The following is a 15,690-nucleotide window of genomic DNA, read 5'->3' on the forward strand; positions in this document are numbered from 1 at the left end:
TCTAATATAAAACTAATAACAATAAATGATAATAATAATAACATGACTTAACACTCCCCCTCAAGCTCAAGGGGGGTGCACGTTGAGCTTGTCACGTAACAGAGCGAACCGCGGTCCGGGTAGCGGCTTGGTGAAGATATCTGCGAGTTGGTCTTTGGTTGAAACAAAGTTGACTTGCATATCCCCTGAAGCGACCTTATCCCTAACAAAGTGATAATCGATTTCTACATGTTTTGTCCTGGCATGGAAAATCGGATTGGCGCAGAGATAAGCTGCCCCGAGGTTGTCACACCACAGCGTAGACGGCTTGGCATCATGTAACCCTAACTCTTTAAGCAGTGAGACTATCCACGTGACCTCGGCTGAGACATCTGCTAGGGCCTTATACTCAGCTTCAGTAGAGGAGCGGGCAACGGTACGCTGTTTTCTAGAGAGCCACGAGATGAGATTATCCCCAAGAAACACGGCGTATCCACTTGTACTCTTCCTGTCTACAGGACAGCCAGCCCAGTCTGAATCAGAAAAGGCATGAATTGCAGAGGACTTGGATACGGTAAGTCGCAGGCCATAGGTTAGCGTACCCTTAATATACCGAAGCACACGTTTCAGGAGTATCCAGTGATCCATAGACGGAGAGTGCATGAATTGACACAGTCGGTTCACTGCAAAGGATAGGTCCGGTCTCGTGATTGTCAAGTACTGAAGTGCTCCTACTATGCACCGATATTGAGTAGGATTCTCAAATGGTTCCTGTGCAGACGTAACAGCCTGGGTCATGGCAGCGGGTGTAGCGAGGGGTTTGCAGTCAGACATGCCTGCACGAGTCAATATATCATTCATGTAACGCCACTGAGACAACATCATGCCGACATCCAGTTTTACCGTTTCAATACCAAGGAAAAAACTGGGTGTGCCAAGATCTCGAATCTTGAACGTGTCTGACAGCCGGTTTAGCAGAGTCGTGATCAACGGTGCATCATTCCCCATCATGATGATATCATCTACATAAACAAGTAGATATACCCGTGATGTCCCGGTGGAAAAGTGAAAAAGCGACACATCTGTCTTTGACGAGGAAAAACCTGCAGAGAGCAAATAGTCATGTAGCCTTTTGAACCATGCCCGCGGGGCTTGTTTCAGGCCATATAAAGAGCGCTGAAGATGGCACACATGATCTGGATGTGCTGGATCTTCATAACCGGGAGGCTGTTTCATATACACCGTTTCTGCCAAGTGTCCATTGAGGAAGGCATTATGAACATCCAGTTGCCTCAAAGTCCACGTATGTGAAACAACTAGTGAAAATAACAGGCGGACGGTAGTTGGTTTGACTACCGGACTGAACGTGTCGAAGAAGTCCTCGCCAGCTACCTGATTAAACCCTTTGGCCACTAGTCGGGCCTTATAGCGTTCCACAGAGCCATCCGCATTGCGTTTGGTCCGAAAAACCCACTTACACCCGATCACATTCATACTAGGGTCTGCTGGAACAAGCGCCCAAGTGTGATTATGCAGTAGGGCGTTGAACTCCTGGTCCATGGCTTCACGCCACTGTGGGTGACCAATGGCTTGTGAATAACACGTCGGGTCAGTGGACGTGTGCAATGCATGAAACTCTTCTCCTGTTCCCCGAGTCATACGACGTAGCCGCATAACATGATCTCTTGCCCTGACTGGAGCTTTCCGAACCCTAGCCCTTCGAGCCGGCACAGGCCCTTCAATGGCCAGCGGCGGTGGGGACTCTCGAGCTAGGGGTACAGGACTAGTCGGTGACTCTGAATCCATTGTGGTTGGCATAGTCTGAGTTACAATAGGACTAGCCGCCCATGGCAGAGCTGGTGGTATGTCTGTTATGCTGGCCTGTTTGTCAATGTCTGCAAAAGGGAAGACATTTTCATCAAAGTGCACATGGCGACAGATATAGACTTTCCCCGATGTTAAATCAACGCATCTATATCCCCTAAAGGACAACGGGTAACCTAAGAACACACAGGGCGCCGAACGGTACTCTATCTTGTGCCGATTATAAGGCCGAAGATAAGGGTAACAACGGCACCCAAATACTCGAAGGAAGGTGTATGGGGGTGATACTTTGTGTAGTAGGGTATATGGGCTTTGAAACTGTAGGACACTGGAGGGTAGATAATTGATTAAACAGGTAGCGGTTTCAAAAGCGTAGTCCCAATATTGCAATGGGACTGAACCTTCGGCCAGTAGGGCCAAGCCTGTTTCAACTATATGCCGGTTTTTACGTTCAACACGCCCGTTTTGTTCGTGCGTGTATGCACACGACTGGCGGTGATTTATACCAAGGTTGACAAAGGTGTTATGTAATTTTCGGTATTCCCCTCCTAAGTCTGATTGAATGGACTTGATAGAACGCGAAAACTGGCGTTCTACCATGACTCGAAACGACTCAAAAGTTTTATATATATCCGATTTCATCCGTAAGGGATAAAACCAGCAAAAACGTGAAAAATCATCCACGAATAGTACAAAGTATCTGAAGCCACTAGATGATATTACAGGAGATGGACCCCAAATGTCAGTATATAGTAAATCTAATACATTATTACTACTGAATGGGACCCTATCTAAAGGAAATCTAGCCGCTTTTCCCAAATGACACGATTTGCAAGACTCCAACACGGAAGCTTTATTGGTCGAAACTGGACAGGACCTTAGGACACGACTTTGAACACTCGCATGTGGATGGCCAAGTCTCCGATGCCACACGTCCGAGGTTGTTCGAGAGGTAAGAAACGCGAAGTGTGACTGCGATACTGGGAGTCTGTATAGGCCACCCAGTGTGGGCCCCTTAAGCAGCACTGCCCGAGTTGTGGAATCCTTCACAAAAAAGCAGTTCTTATGAAATTCAAAGAAGCAATTATTTTCATTAGTAAATTGCTGTACTGAAAGTAACGGAACTGACAAATCAGGGATAAGTAAAACATTGGAAAATTTTAGTGGTTTGGAATTTGATGATACAGATGCGTGACCAACACGAGTAATTGTCAAACCTGTCCCGTTACCTACGCGCAGGACATCACCGCCCGAATATTCTTCGGTCTGATTCAACAAGCTGGCGTCAGGCGTTGCGTGGGCCGAGGCGCCGGTGTCGGGAAACCAGCCGGCGGAGCCACCCGAGACGTTGTCATCTCCGGTCACCGCGACGTGAGCCTGCGGCTGTGACTGCCCGGAATACCGCTGGTAGCATGTCACGGCCGTATGGCCTTGGTTCCTGCATATTTGGCAGCGCGGGGAATTATTCCGGCCGCGTCCACGGTTGCCTCCACGTCCGCGGTTTCCATTGTTCCGCCCCTGACCGTTGCCGGAGCCGCGTCCACCATCATTCCGCCTGCCTCGCCCGGTGTAGTTCGCGACAGGAACCGCTCCGAAGCCAGCGTCCGATCCCGGAAAGTCCTCGGAGTGAATGAACTCCTGGGCTTGCAGATGATCGGATATCTGGGAGATAGTCACGGGGTTGCCGGCCGCTGCAAGAGAAGACGCCATAGCCCTGTACTCCGGACGCAGACCTCTAAAAACGAAAAGGTTTTGTACGTCCAGCGATATGGGTCTGCCGGCCAGCGCGATGTTTTCAACCAATAATTGTGCGCGGCCTAGATACTCGGTTACGGAGCTGTTGCCTTGGCGAAGGGAGTGGAATTGGCCGAGAAGACTGAGGCACCGAGCGCGGGTGGAGCTGCTCAGAGCCGTGGTGATCGACTCCCACACCGCCCGGGAAGTGCTATGGCCGACCGCTAAATGCATTACTTCATCGGATAATGATGAGATGAGTAATGACATTATGGATTGGTCTTGTTTTACCCATGCCTTATATGCAGGGTTCGGGATCAGTGACGGGGTTGTGGCGGACGCCGACTCGCCGGAGGCCGGAGACGCGTCGATAACCGATGGCGGACATGGGATCTCGCCATCCACATAACCCAAGAGGTCCTGACCGCGGAGGAAGGGCAGCAATTGCGTCCTCCAAAACAAGAAGTTGCGCATCGTCAACTTCAGAGAAACGAAGTGGTGCGCGCCTGACATGGGGTTGGCGGTGGCGGACGGCACGGCGGAGGGATCGGCGGTGACGGTCCGTTCCGATGAATTAGTGGACATATTTGGTGAGGGATGGAGGGGGTACGGTGGTGGTGGGGGTTGCAAGGTGGAGAGAGAACGGATCCTGGTCTACTGATACCAGATGAGAAAGTGATCGTTCATTCCAACCGAAAGAGGTTACAACTGAAACACTAAAGTAGAGAGATAGACGTAAACTACTCCTACACAATAGGCTAGTCAACTGTAATTAACTTATTGACTAATTCTAATATAAAACTAATAACAATAAATGATAATAATAATAACATGACTTAACAAGGCTTTCCAGTCAAATTGTTCAAGAATGGCTTGGGATTAACTGGTACAGTCTAGACAAGAATGTAATAAAAAAAATTCAGAATCAGTCTTCACTTCGGTCTGATTTCAATTTGGGAATATTGAAAACTTCTTAAACAGAGTAAGAGAACTCAAGCTTATTTTATTTATAACCAGATACATATACTTTCATCTAATGGTACACAAATGTGTAGAATGGCACAATAGAAATTAGGAGGTAATAGACAAATATAACAAAAATAATCAGAACTTAAAATAATGTAATCGTCACAGATAAAAAATTTGAAATATAACAATATAATTAGTCAAATATATTTACAATTAAATACCTGTTGTATTATATGTAGTGAAAATTGGCTTTCACTGTATCTCCTTAGAAAGTTTGAGAAAATAAGCTAAAGAATTCCCTTAAGGACTTGAAGCAGCTATATTTCAAACTTACAGACTACAATTATTCAATCATTACCTCACAGACCTTCAGAATGAATTGCAGAGTGAAGTGAGAGTATGATGGCTTTAGTAAAACTAGAAAAATAAAGAAAGTAATGACCAAAATGACTATAACAATAATGATTACAATATAAGAACAATAATATTTGACCTTAGGATATCATCTCCAATTTCCAAAGTAATACAAATGTTTCTTCTTCTAAATCTCTGTACTTTGACATTGATGCACCTTTTGACCTGTGTAAATCAGAAAAAAAGATAAAGCTCAGCAATGAAAAGTGTAATAGTAACAATTGTTCTAAAGTTTAAACAAGCACATAGGAGAGATGGTGTTTCGTAGGTTGAGCTATGGAGTCTATACTTGATACTAGTTGAGAAATAAAAGCCTGCACCCAACAGTTAATAAATTTTGGTAGAACTGATAGCATTAAAACTAATAATGCTAATTTGACTAAGAATTGCATAATAAAACGCATACGGTGACAAAAGCTAAACTTAATCTAGAAACAACTAAACCAACTTGCAAAAAATCCAACTCTAGCCGAAACACAACAGATTAGGGCTGTTTTCCTCAACAGTTTGCTATTTCTGAGATATTTCTACACAAAAATCAATGACAATAAGAACAGAGAGAAGGAGAAAGCATGATAAATCTTACAGATATGGCTTTGGGGTAAGGGGGATTGACATCCTCGCCGTCGATCAAAGCTTCCGATGCCAGAAAAGGAATCGCGATCAGAACCAAACAAAGAGCTGCGAAGCTAACCGATCGAATCCTCGTCGGAACCATGCGGCCGGAGAAGTTACGCGCTACGGAATTCCAGAACGCAGGGGACGAGAGCTAGCGAGAGAGAGAGATCGTAAAGAGAAATGAGAAATATCTTGGCAGAATTTCATCGACCACCAACCGAACAAAATATTTATTTTAAAAACTTACCCGTCTAGATCTGAGCGGTTGACGACCTCCATTGCAAGCTCCCTGTCGCGTCGCAGAAGGGAGGGGATTTTGAGAGAGAGTGGGATTAGAGAGAAGACATGCTCTCTGTGTCGCATCGCAGACCTCCATCGCAAGCTCCCTCCGTCGCGGTGGATGTGCGTCGACGGTGGTGGCCGGTGCGCGACGTCGAGGTGGTGGCAGTGAACGGTGGTGGCGGTGGATGTTGTGGCTATGGGTGGCAACGGTGGCGGTGAGACGATTGGTGCGACGGCGGATCGAAGCGACTGTGGATGAATTTGCTTTAGATCTGATGGGATGCGATTTTGATCTAGATAGTAGATCTAGGGTTAATATTAGGCAACCATTTCTATTAGAAATGGTTGCCTATTATAAAACAAGTTCTATTTTAAGGCAACCATTTCTATTAGAAATGGTTGCCTAATATAAATCAAATTTTTTTAAATAAATACAAAATACAATGGGCAACCATTATAGCTAACAATGGTGGTGAATTATTGATCACTTATTTACAAAATTGCCACCGCAAATTTTTAGGCTAAGATTAGGCAACCATTCTTTCAACAATGGTGGCCTGTGATCAATCTTCTATGTTCAATTTTGTACTAGTGTGAAAATGTGTAATCGTTTACAATAGTGTTTTTCATTTTTTATTTTTTCATTTTTCTAATTTTCATTCTCAATTCTCCAATTTTTCATTTCTCCAATTTTCTGATTTCATTTTACAAATTCAACTTTATGATAAAAATAAATCAATACACTAATACTAAATGTGTAAACGGTAACAAAAGACGTGAAAACATATTACTAAATAAATTACAATTATTTTGATCATGTTAGTGAATAGTTTCAAATTCAACTTTAAGATAAAGATAAATCACTACACTAATACTAAATGTGTAAAAGGTAACAAAAGACGTAAAAACATATTACTAAATAAATTAGAACCATTTCAATCATGTTAATGAATAGTTTGATGACTTTAACCCACAATTTGAATATTAGATCAGAGTACTTAGTTTGATTACCTAGTATTATTATGCCCCAGGTGACTTTAACCCACAATTGGAATATTAGATCAGAGTGCTTTATCAACCAATACCATCATATAAAATCAATAGGCCAACTTGAAACATTGTGGTTAATTTTTTATTTTTTATTTTTTAAATTCATATCTACTATACAAATAAGAGCCATAGAGAGTTATTCCTATAATGGGTTAAAAAAAATGACGGTCAAATTTTTTAATCAAATGAATGATTCAGATTAATTAGAATTTTTTTTTTTAATTTTCTAATTTATCCTTAATTATATAATTATCTGTTAACTTTTCCATTAAATATTATTTTCTCCCATAATTCACCCTTAAAATTGCCGCTAATATTCTAAACGATTGGTAGTCTTAATTTGGTGAATTTAATGTCACAAATTTACGGAATCGATGGATGAATTAATTGACTTAATTGATGAAGAAAATTTGAAGTTAAAGTTGTTGAGGGGAAATCAGTTGTTGGAAGATATTTAATAATTTCTATAATATCACGCAATAATGGCGAACAAATAGATAATTCCTACGATATCACATAATATTTCCCCTAATATAATATTTTTTTAAATGTTACCGACTTTATTACAATAATGTAATATCTGTTCATAAGTCATAACTACTTTCTCAACCTAGTGAATCACAAAGAGTCAATACTGAGGCTCGAACCCAGGAGTCCAACCTTGGTACCATTAGACCACAAGGTCTTGGCATTCACCCGTAATATTTAATTCCTAACATATCACCTACAGTTTTTTTTTTTTTTTTTTTTTTTTTTTTTTTTTTTTTCTTTTTGAAAGCCACCAATGAAGGTGATTATATTAGAGATAGGCTGCAATAAAATCTGGTGGGATAGTATCCCAGTACATCGTATGAGTCTGCGTAAAAGCATGCGACGCTAATGAGTGCGCCATAAGATTTTCTAATCTAGGAATGTAAACAACAGAACATAAATTAAAAGATGACAAAATAGTCCTGCATCCATCAATGATATAGCCAATATATGTTCGCATCCGTGTGGCTTGTGATGTCAAGTGGTGTTGTAGATTCCGGCAATCCGTATGTAATTGTACCGCGAGCAATCCCTTATCCTTCAACCATGATAATGCTTCTTTACATGCCAAAGCTTCTGCCATTAATGGGGACAGGCAATGAGGTAACCGCATATTGAAGCATGCCATAAACTCCCCTTCGCTTGAGAGTACAGCCGCGCCTGCCGTCGCCATTCCGTCCGACGCGTGGAAGCCAGCATCGACGTACACTCTCGGCAGCCCGCCTCCAGCCGTGGCAGTGGGTACAGTTTGTGCCACCGCAGCTGGTCCTCCATGCACCATGCTCCACGCTTGCCACGCAGATGTCGCCGCATTCACCACTCGTTGGGCATCGGTAGAGCATGCTCCCATACCGCTTGGTTTCTTGCCCGCCATATATAATAGAGAACCGCTGCTGCCATAATAAATTGATTATTGGTGAGTTCTTTCATAATTTCAAGAAACCAAGCCTCAAAAGAATCAGCCATAATATGCATAATAGACAATGTAGATTCCCGCCATACTGCCTGTGAAAAATCACAAGACACTAAAGCATGCATTGTACATTCGGGATAATTCGTGCACATTGAACATGTCGGATCAATTTCTACTCTCTTCATAATAAGATTAGTTGTGGTGGGGAGAACACCACTCAAAACTTTAATTTCCACAGAAATAATTTCCTTTTAGGAGGTACTTTCAATTTCCACAGAAATAATTTCCTTTTAGGAGGTACTTTCAATTTCCACATACGTAGCCAGGCATCAAAATCCCCGTTCCTGTGCTCATAATCTCCAACAACAAGCATGTATCCCCCTTTTACTGTATATCACCTAGAGTTAATGTTATGGCATTTTATGTTTTTAAAATTTCAATATATATGCTTTTGGATTGTTAATTTTTAAGAATTGAGGTTTCAATTATTTAATTTTTAAAATGTACATGATTGTAGGATTATTTTAAATCAATAGCATCTTCATAGTATTGTGCAATTGTCTTAAGTATTGCTCTATAACAATTGATGGATTTAATTAACCCGGGGTAGACCCGAATCACTAAATCTGATAAGTAAATGGATCGGAAAGATGTGTGTCGCGGGGACAACTTTGTATTGATAGTAATTGTAACAGGGTTACAAGGTAAAATGTTGTAATAAAATAGTAGATGTCCTAGGCAAGACAATAATTGATCCTTTTATACTAGCCTCCCACTCCCAACCGCCCCCCTATTCTTGTGGGGTGGTTGGATCGCGCCTTGACCGGGTCCGCGCGAGTGCCCGGGGCCATCTTGTGCCTCCAGGCCCACGTAGGCCTCGCCCGAGGACGTAGGCCGAGGCCTTGGTCGGCCTCAACCGGGGCCGCCCTTCTCCGGTCGGTTCGCCCCGAGCCCATACTTAATATGTCCATCACCAATTATTAGAATGCATCTTTTTGTTCATTTTTTTTTCATCTTGCAGGTAAATCGATGAAAATCAAATCACACCAACACTATCTATCTATGATGTGATTTGTTTATTTAGACACTATGAAGATACACTATAGTGTGTGAGCAATCCAGATGGTTTGAAAATTTTGTTGTGAGTAATTCAACTACTAATGTTTTTTATTATGAGAGTTAATTCATTTTTTGTTCTAGATTTATATGTGTCAGTCCACTTTTAGTCTTTATTATTTTTTTTTCAAAACATCCACTTTTGATTCTAGTATTATTGTGGCATGACCATTTTTGGTCCTCCACAACAAAATAGTTTAAATTTTGTCAAATAAAATAGTATTTCAGTCTTCAATTTTGATTTTTTTTTAAAAAAATAAACATAAAAAATATAGCGGGTCAACCTACTTTGTATAAAAAAGATCGAAATGTCCTTCTATTTAACGACATTTCAATCATTTTCTTGATGGAGGACCAAAAATGGTCATGCCACAATAATACTATGACCAAATGAGGAGGTTATGATAAAAAATGACTAAAAGTGGATTGCCACCTAAAAATCTAGGACCAAAAATGTAATTAATTTAACTCTTTATCATGATGTGTTTAATAATGTGTAATATTTTGTCATGTACATAATATACAATGTGAATTTTTTTTTTTTCAAAAATTAATAAAGTGTTCATGTTTTCTTTTTTGAACTTCAAATACCATTATTATAGCGGGCAACTAATAAAAAAAAATATATTTTTATCCATTATAACTACACCATTAGTCTAATTCTAATATTAAAGTCTTAATGGAAGTACAAACCTAAATTATTATGCAACACGGGGAATTCTGCGTTGAGACTTAGCCTAATCAGGCACAACATTGTTGGTCCCGATAGAATGAAATGAGAGTCTAGAGGGGGGGGGGGGTGAATAGACTCTTTTCGTGAAAGGCCCTAATCGTCACCTTTCGGTGTCTTGGCGCAGCGGATAAGATAGATTCGTTTTAAATACTTTGCATGAGTTTGCGTAATTAGAAGAACTTTCGGTAACGGTGATAAATGGGATGATATGAATGCAGAAAAGAAAAGCGTAAGTAAAGAAATAGAAGGGACACGAGATTTTATAGTGGTTCGGCTAACGTTGCCTACTCCACTCTTCTTCCACAACTGATGGAAGGATTGCACTATCACTCTTAGTACAATTACACAAAGACTTCCTTGATCACTAAGCCGGACAGCCTTCGTAGGTTTTTCAACTCCTCGAGTTTACTCCGCCTCTATCAACTTCTTCTCCTGAGTTGAGGTTGGTAGAAAATGATTTCTTGAATTCTCCAACGATGAAGTCTTGACTCTGAGATATGATTGCTTCAAACAAATGGCAAGACTTCCTTTGAGGTGTAAGAAAAAGATCAATAATCTTCTTCAAGTAACTTAGCACCTCAATACTGGTTCACAAAAGCTTTTAGTAAATTGTAAGCGTTTCAAGAGCTTTTGCAAGTAAGTAAGTCGAGTGAGAATGAACCAGCACCTTCTTAGTTGATGAAGGTGGGTTTATATAGGTGATGAAAATTCATCCGTTGGAGGGAGATGAAATTTTCGAACCTTTTAACCATTGGACAAGGACCGGGGAGCTTCGTGCATTAAATGCTGCATTAATGAGGTTGTACCATGTAGCCATTGAAGGTATGGAAAGCATTAGGTTTTGTCCTATAGCTTCAGAAGATGGTACATCTTCATTTAATGCTCCTTGAAAAGTGTGTCCCTTAAGATGAGGTCCTTATTGTCCTAGGATGTTGTCAACTCAGACAGGTAGATCATTCTTCTCGTCGTCATAGAGAAGTAATGTTTGATAAAGATCAACTTTATCAAGAACTGTCTTTTCGTGCTTGTTGACAACTCCTTCTTGACTCTCGTTGTTGTTCTTCATGTCTCGTGTCTTCTTTCGCCTTGGAGACCCTAACATCTAGTCATAACTCATTTTCGTGTGTTTGTCTAGCTTAACACGAATTACAGAGGAGTTATGGCAGCTCTCGTCTAGGACGAAAGCAGCGATTGAAAAAGCTAATGGTTAGGGGACTACTTTTCTACATTACATTGGTATCATCAAAATCCTAATTCAATGTTCCTAACAAACATCAACGAGGAACTCTGCAGTATGTTTGTACATCTCCTATCATGTTTCTATAATATTATTTGTATAAACAAATTGTCGCAATATGTCGAATTGCCAACACCCCTTCAAACATAACCTTATGCCATAATCCCCTCAAACTATATTAGTATATATTTAATATCTTATGCCCTAATCTTTATTTGCTCTCCTTTATGTCTCGTATTTGGTTTCAACCATACTCATTCAATTATTTTATTGACAATTATATATAATCAATCTTCCTATTTAAATACGCAAATTCAACATTCAATTATCTATGCATGAACAACTCCAATATAATCTTGCCTTAGCTTCATATACTTTAAATTTCTTAATTAAAAAAAAAATATTAGGCATTATCTAATCACGCGAGAAAAAAACTAGTATATATTAGAACTTTGTTAATATTTGAATTGAAATTATTAATTTGTCCGTATAGTTATTTTGTTTAATACCTTATACCTTATTTATGCATAATAATGAGAAAGCGTAGTCACTAAGTTGGTAAAAGCCCCTAGTGAGGATTGAACTCACGACCTTTCATTCACTTACGAAGCGAATGCACTACCACTATGCTATAGAGGCTAGACTAATAAAAATAATTTATTTTGCTTTTACACCTACTATCTACTCAATCGAAGAATACTTTTTTTTCTTAAAAAAAAAAAAAAAGGTGAAATAAGCCCTCAAAATTTTTATTAGAATAATGCAATTTGTGTATTAACTCTAAAAACTTCAAATTAATAATAAATCATTAAACTTGAAAAATAAAAAAAATACATGTTACACTCACTACTGGAAATTATTGAATTTCCGACCACCTGAAAGTGATCTTAAATCAAATTGAAAGCAAAAAGTGGTCGGAAATAGCAACAAGGGTTTTTCCGGATACCAAAAGTGGTCGGAACAAGGCTTTCAACTTGATTTAAGATCACTTTCAGGTGGTCGGAAATTTCAGAATTTCCAGTAGTGACTTTTAATTAAACTGATGAAGTGGAATACTTTTATTGAGTTGACATGACACATGTAATCTAATCCCTTCCCAGATTTGGCAAAGGTTGAAGGAGTATTAATTGGTCCTCCATCGTCTAACTAGCCTATAAGTATAGAAAGGAAGACATGCATACGTTATTTTTAAATTCATGACACTATTATGGTAGTGCTTATTTTCTTCATCTAAACAAACAAAGAGATACCAAGAACCTTGTGGTCTATTGATACTTAATTGCTCCCTTAAGTAGGAGGTGATAAGTTTGAACCTCAGTTGAGGCAAATAGTGTGGTTATGTAGGGTTTCTCCCTCGATCCCTTATAATAATAAACAAGGAGTCCTTCACTTGATTGGCATTCTTCGTTTAGCGGGGTCCATATAGTTACCATTGATTTCAAAAGAAAACAAAATTTTAAAATTATTACTTGTTTAATCCATATTTAATTTGTGTGAAATTGTGATAAAAATCAATAGAAAAATTACACTTTTAGTTCATGAGTTATAAAGTAATAATGGATTTAATGCATATGTTAAATGTGTCAATATTTCTTTTCATTAAATCAAGACGGCCAATAGTTAACTCACACATTTGTCTGGGGTTGCCCAACCCCATTATAGTTATTTTTCCAAAGCATAGTTAACTTGAGTTAGTAATATCATATCACATCCAAATTACAAATATAAAAATGTAAACCACTAAACACTTACCCCCTTGTCCCATTTTACATCTTAATTGTTTAGTATATATTCTTGGTCAAACTAACTCTAACTCTTTTTTTTTTTCTTTATTTAATTTTGAATTATTCCTTATTATTTTTAAATTTAGATTTTTTTTTTGTCTAATAATATAATGCGTTTAATTTAGTTTCTAATTGACTATAAACCCCTCATGTACTAATATTAAACTTATAAATAATATCAATTAATCTCACTAATGGAACAAGACACATAACAAGGGGCGAATATAATTGAAGTAAATTAAACTTTTGAAAAGCATGTGACAACAACTTTTGATAGATCAAAACAGTCCCTCCAATAACACATGCATGCACTAACACATGAATTAAATATGTTATTACCTTACCAAAAAAAAATTTAAAAAAAATCCTTATTACAATATTAATATCTCCATCCCTTTTTATTCTGAGAAAAAAAAAACATTTTTTTTTATGTAAGACATTTTAAGCAAAACAAAAGTTGCTTTCATTTTGTCAACAAAAGCTCCCTGTTCCAACACTATTTTACTTATATTATTATATTATGCTAGTGCTGTATGTAGTGCTGTTGTTGGTCATCAACTAGTCAACTGCTACCACTGTAATAAGCTAGTATCACACATACCTTTAATTTATAATTTCATATAAAAACAAAACATTAATTTTACAATAATCTAGGTAATGTTACATCTCTTGAAAATGTCCCGTACATATATTAATTAAGGATGTCCCATAAAGATATTAATTAAGGTAAGAAGTCGAGAATGACGTAATATCCAATCAACACGGGTAATGAAACGATGGTGCCAATGATAATCCTGCACAAATTAAAACAAAAAAAATATATATATATTAAAATCTAATTCACCACATGTATATATTTTATTTATAAATTTTGAAATAAAATTTAAATATTTTTTTTAATGAAAAATCTTACGCTGTACTGAGAACATCGGCATGCAGTCCATATTCTTTGGCGTAAATGAATGCCGTCACAGTTTGCGGTAATGCAGACTGTACATATATAGAAGAATATCAATCACATTAATTAATTAACAAAAATTTGGCCTGAAATTTTTTTCTATTTTTTATTTTTTCCATGAATTAACATTATATTAATTGTTAGTTGTCTATCAATTACCTGGACTATAACTATTTTCAAGACGTCACCGTGCAGACGTAACAATCCGGTACCGATTGCCGAGGTAGCGGGTCCGATTAAAAACCGGAGAACTAAACCGTACACGGTTAAAGCCCCACCGCAAGATATTATCCTGTCTTGCAATGCCATGAAAAGCCCTATAAAACATGCACGTACAAAAAAATTAAAGATTATTAATGGAGGAAATAGCAGCTAATTAACAACGTTGGTGAACATGTTGGCAATGACAGGAAATATATATTCTTTCTTTTTTTTCTTTTTTTGTTAAGGTGAGAAATCTACTGTCCTCCACTGAGACTCAATCTCATGACATCTCACATGGATCGGAAGAGGTTACTACATGTCATCTGAGCACAAGATGCTTGACATCACTATCTGATGTTGTGCATTACACTAACTTATAATGAAATAAAACAACTTAAGTTGTCCATAATTGACAGGTGGTCAGATTTGAATTTGAAATGTTACAATTACCCAGCTAATAGGTTAACCAAATAACTAACAGCCATTTATTAAAGTGGGCCATGGAGAAGCTAACAGATATTCCCCTGTCAAGGGGCACAAAACAAGGTGTAGATATATGCAGAAAATGGAAAGGAAACCAAGTAATCTGTCACAACTGAAACATAATTATTGGTATGATGTGATTAATTACCTGTACTGAACATTCTTCCAGAAAGGCTGAACCCCAACCCTAAGGGCTCCCCATACCCCGGCCGGACAGAGCATTTGGGAGGATGTAAATCATGGTGTCTCAACTGAACATGAACCACAAAGGCTAGACCTGTATTGAACATGGCAATACCACTGCCTGCCTTGGCCATGATCAAGATAGAGTCGTCTACAATGCTAGGCATACTTAAATGCCACCTGACATAAAAAATTTACAATTTAATCACCTTAAAATGTATATATAAAAAAATTATATATGAAGTTATATATATTTTGGATTATATCAGATATTGTATAAACAGAGTTTATAAGTGTTGATCGAGAATACCTATTGGCTATGAGGGCCCAAATCAAACCAAGAAAACATGCATAAGTATTAAGGTTCTTGGAAAGTTTGAGACAAACAGCTTTCATCAACGACGTGTACGACGGCGCAATATTGGTCGGAGCCGCCGGTGTTTCACCGGCGGCGGCGGTTACTTGGGACATGATATGGAAGTTGAAGAAAGGGAGGATGTGTGTGGTGAGTGAATGAATGAAGGATGGTTATATACGGTTACGCCACACGACTTTGATGACTTCAAATTTTAATTTATTTTAATTGTGTAGGTATATTATAGTTTGGTGGTATTTGAAAACAATACAATGGGCATTTAATAACAGTGCTTCAATTTCCTTTAGGTGGCTCTATGTCAT

General features: G+C 38.6%; 3 protein-coding genes and 1 non-coding gene across 4 annotated transcripts; all 4 read right to left on the reverse strand.

Moving 5' to 3' along the window:
• Positions 1-4,379: 4,379 nt before the first annotated feature.
• On the reverse strand, positions 4,380-6,244 carry LOC109180658. Its single transcript, XM_019330348.1, has 4 exons — positions 5,786-6,244; positions 5,507-5,689; positions 5,000-5,085; positions 4,380-4,430 (listed from the first exon to the last, which is right to left on the reverse strand). Exons 1-4 carry the CDS (start codon positions 5,912-5,914, stop codon positions 4,400-4,402), a joined length of 429 nt encoding a protein of 142 aa, XP_019185893.1. The 5' UTR covers positions 5,915-6,244; the 3' UTR covers positions 4,380-4,399.
• Positions 6,245-7,669: 1,425 nt separating this feature from the next.
• Positions 7,670-8,251, reverse strand: LOC109186239. Its single transcript, XM_019336168.1, has one exon. It carries the CDS (start codon positions 8,249-8,251, stop codon positions 7,670-7,672), a length of 582 nt encoding a protein of 193 aa, XP_019191713.1.
• Positions 8,252-11,963: 3,712 nt separating this feature from the next.
• TRNAT-CGU lies at positions 11,964-12,039 on the reverse strand. The gene has a single exon. It is a non-coding gene; the product is annotated as a tRNA-Thr (tRNA).
• Positions 12,040-13,837: 1,798 nt separating this feature from the next.
• On the reverse strand, positions 13,838-15,497 carry LOC109180634 (auxin efflux carrier component 5-like). Its single transcript, XM_019330333.1, has 5 exons — positions 15,323-15,497; positions 15,107-15,192; positions 14,302-14,459; positions 14,098-14,174; positions 13,838-13,978 (listed from the first exon to the last, which is right to left on the reverse strand). The coding sequence occupies exons 1-5, from the start codon at positions 15,481-15,483 to the stop codon at positions 13,906-13,908; spliced, it is 555 nt and encodes a 184-aa protein (XP_019185878.1). The 5' UTR covers positions 15,484-15,497; the 3' UTR covers positions 13,838-13,905.
• Positions 15,498-15,690: the final 193 nt, after the last annotated feature.

This window comes from Ipomoea nil, unplaced genomic scaffold (genome assembly GCF_001879475.1).
Source record: "Ipomoea nil cultivar Tokyo-kokei standard unplaced genomic scaffold, Asagao_1.1 scaffold0188, whole genome shotgun sequence".
NCBI lineage: Eukaryota > Viridiplantae > Streptophyta > Magnoliopsida > Solanales > Convolvulaceae > Ipomoea > Ipomoea nil.

Excerpts from the sequence above, each read along its gene's own strand:
- LOC109180658 (XM_019330348.1), bottom strand. The coding sequence starts at position 5,914 with ATGGAGGTCTGCGATGCGACACAGAGAGCATGTCTTCTCTCTAATCCC. Across the intron at positions 5,086-5,506 it reads CTTACCCCAAAGCCATATCT|GTCAAAAGGTGCATCAATGT; the intron begins GTAAGATTTATC and ends TGATTTACACAG. Across the intron at positions 4,431-4,999 it reads ATTGGAGATGATATCCTAAG|ACTGTACCAGTTAATCCCAA; the intron begins GTCAAATATTAT and ends ATTCTTGTCTAG.
- LOC109186239 (XM_019336168.1), bottom strand. The coding sequence starts at position 8,251 with ATGGGAGCATGCTCTACCGATGCCCAACGAGTGGTGAATGCGGCGACA.
- LOC109180634 (XM_019330333.1), bottom strand. The coding sequence starts at position 15,483 with ATGTCCCAAGTAACCGCCGCCGCCGGTGAAACACCGGCGGCTCCGACC. Across the intron at positions 15,193-15,322 it reads TGGGCCCTCATAGCCAATAG|GTGGCATTTAAGTATGCCTA; the intron begins GTATTCTCGATC and ends TTTTTATGTCAG. Across the intron at positions 13,979-14,097 it reads GCCGATGTTCTCAGTACAGC|GATTATCATTGGCACCATCG; the intron begins GTAAGATTTTTC and ends TAATTTGTGCAG.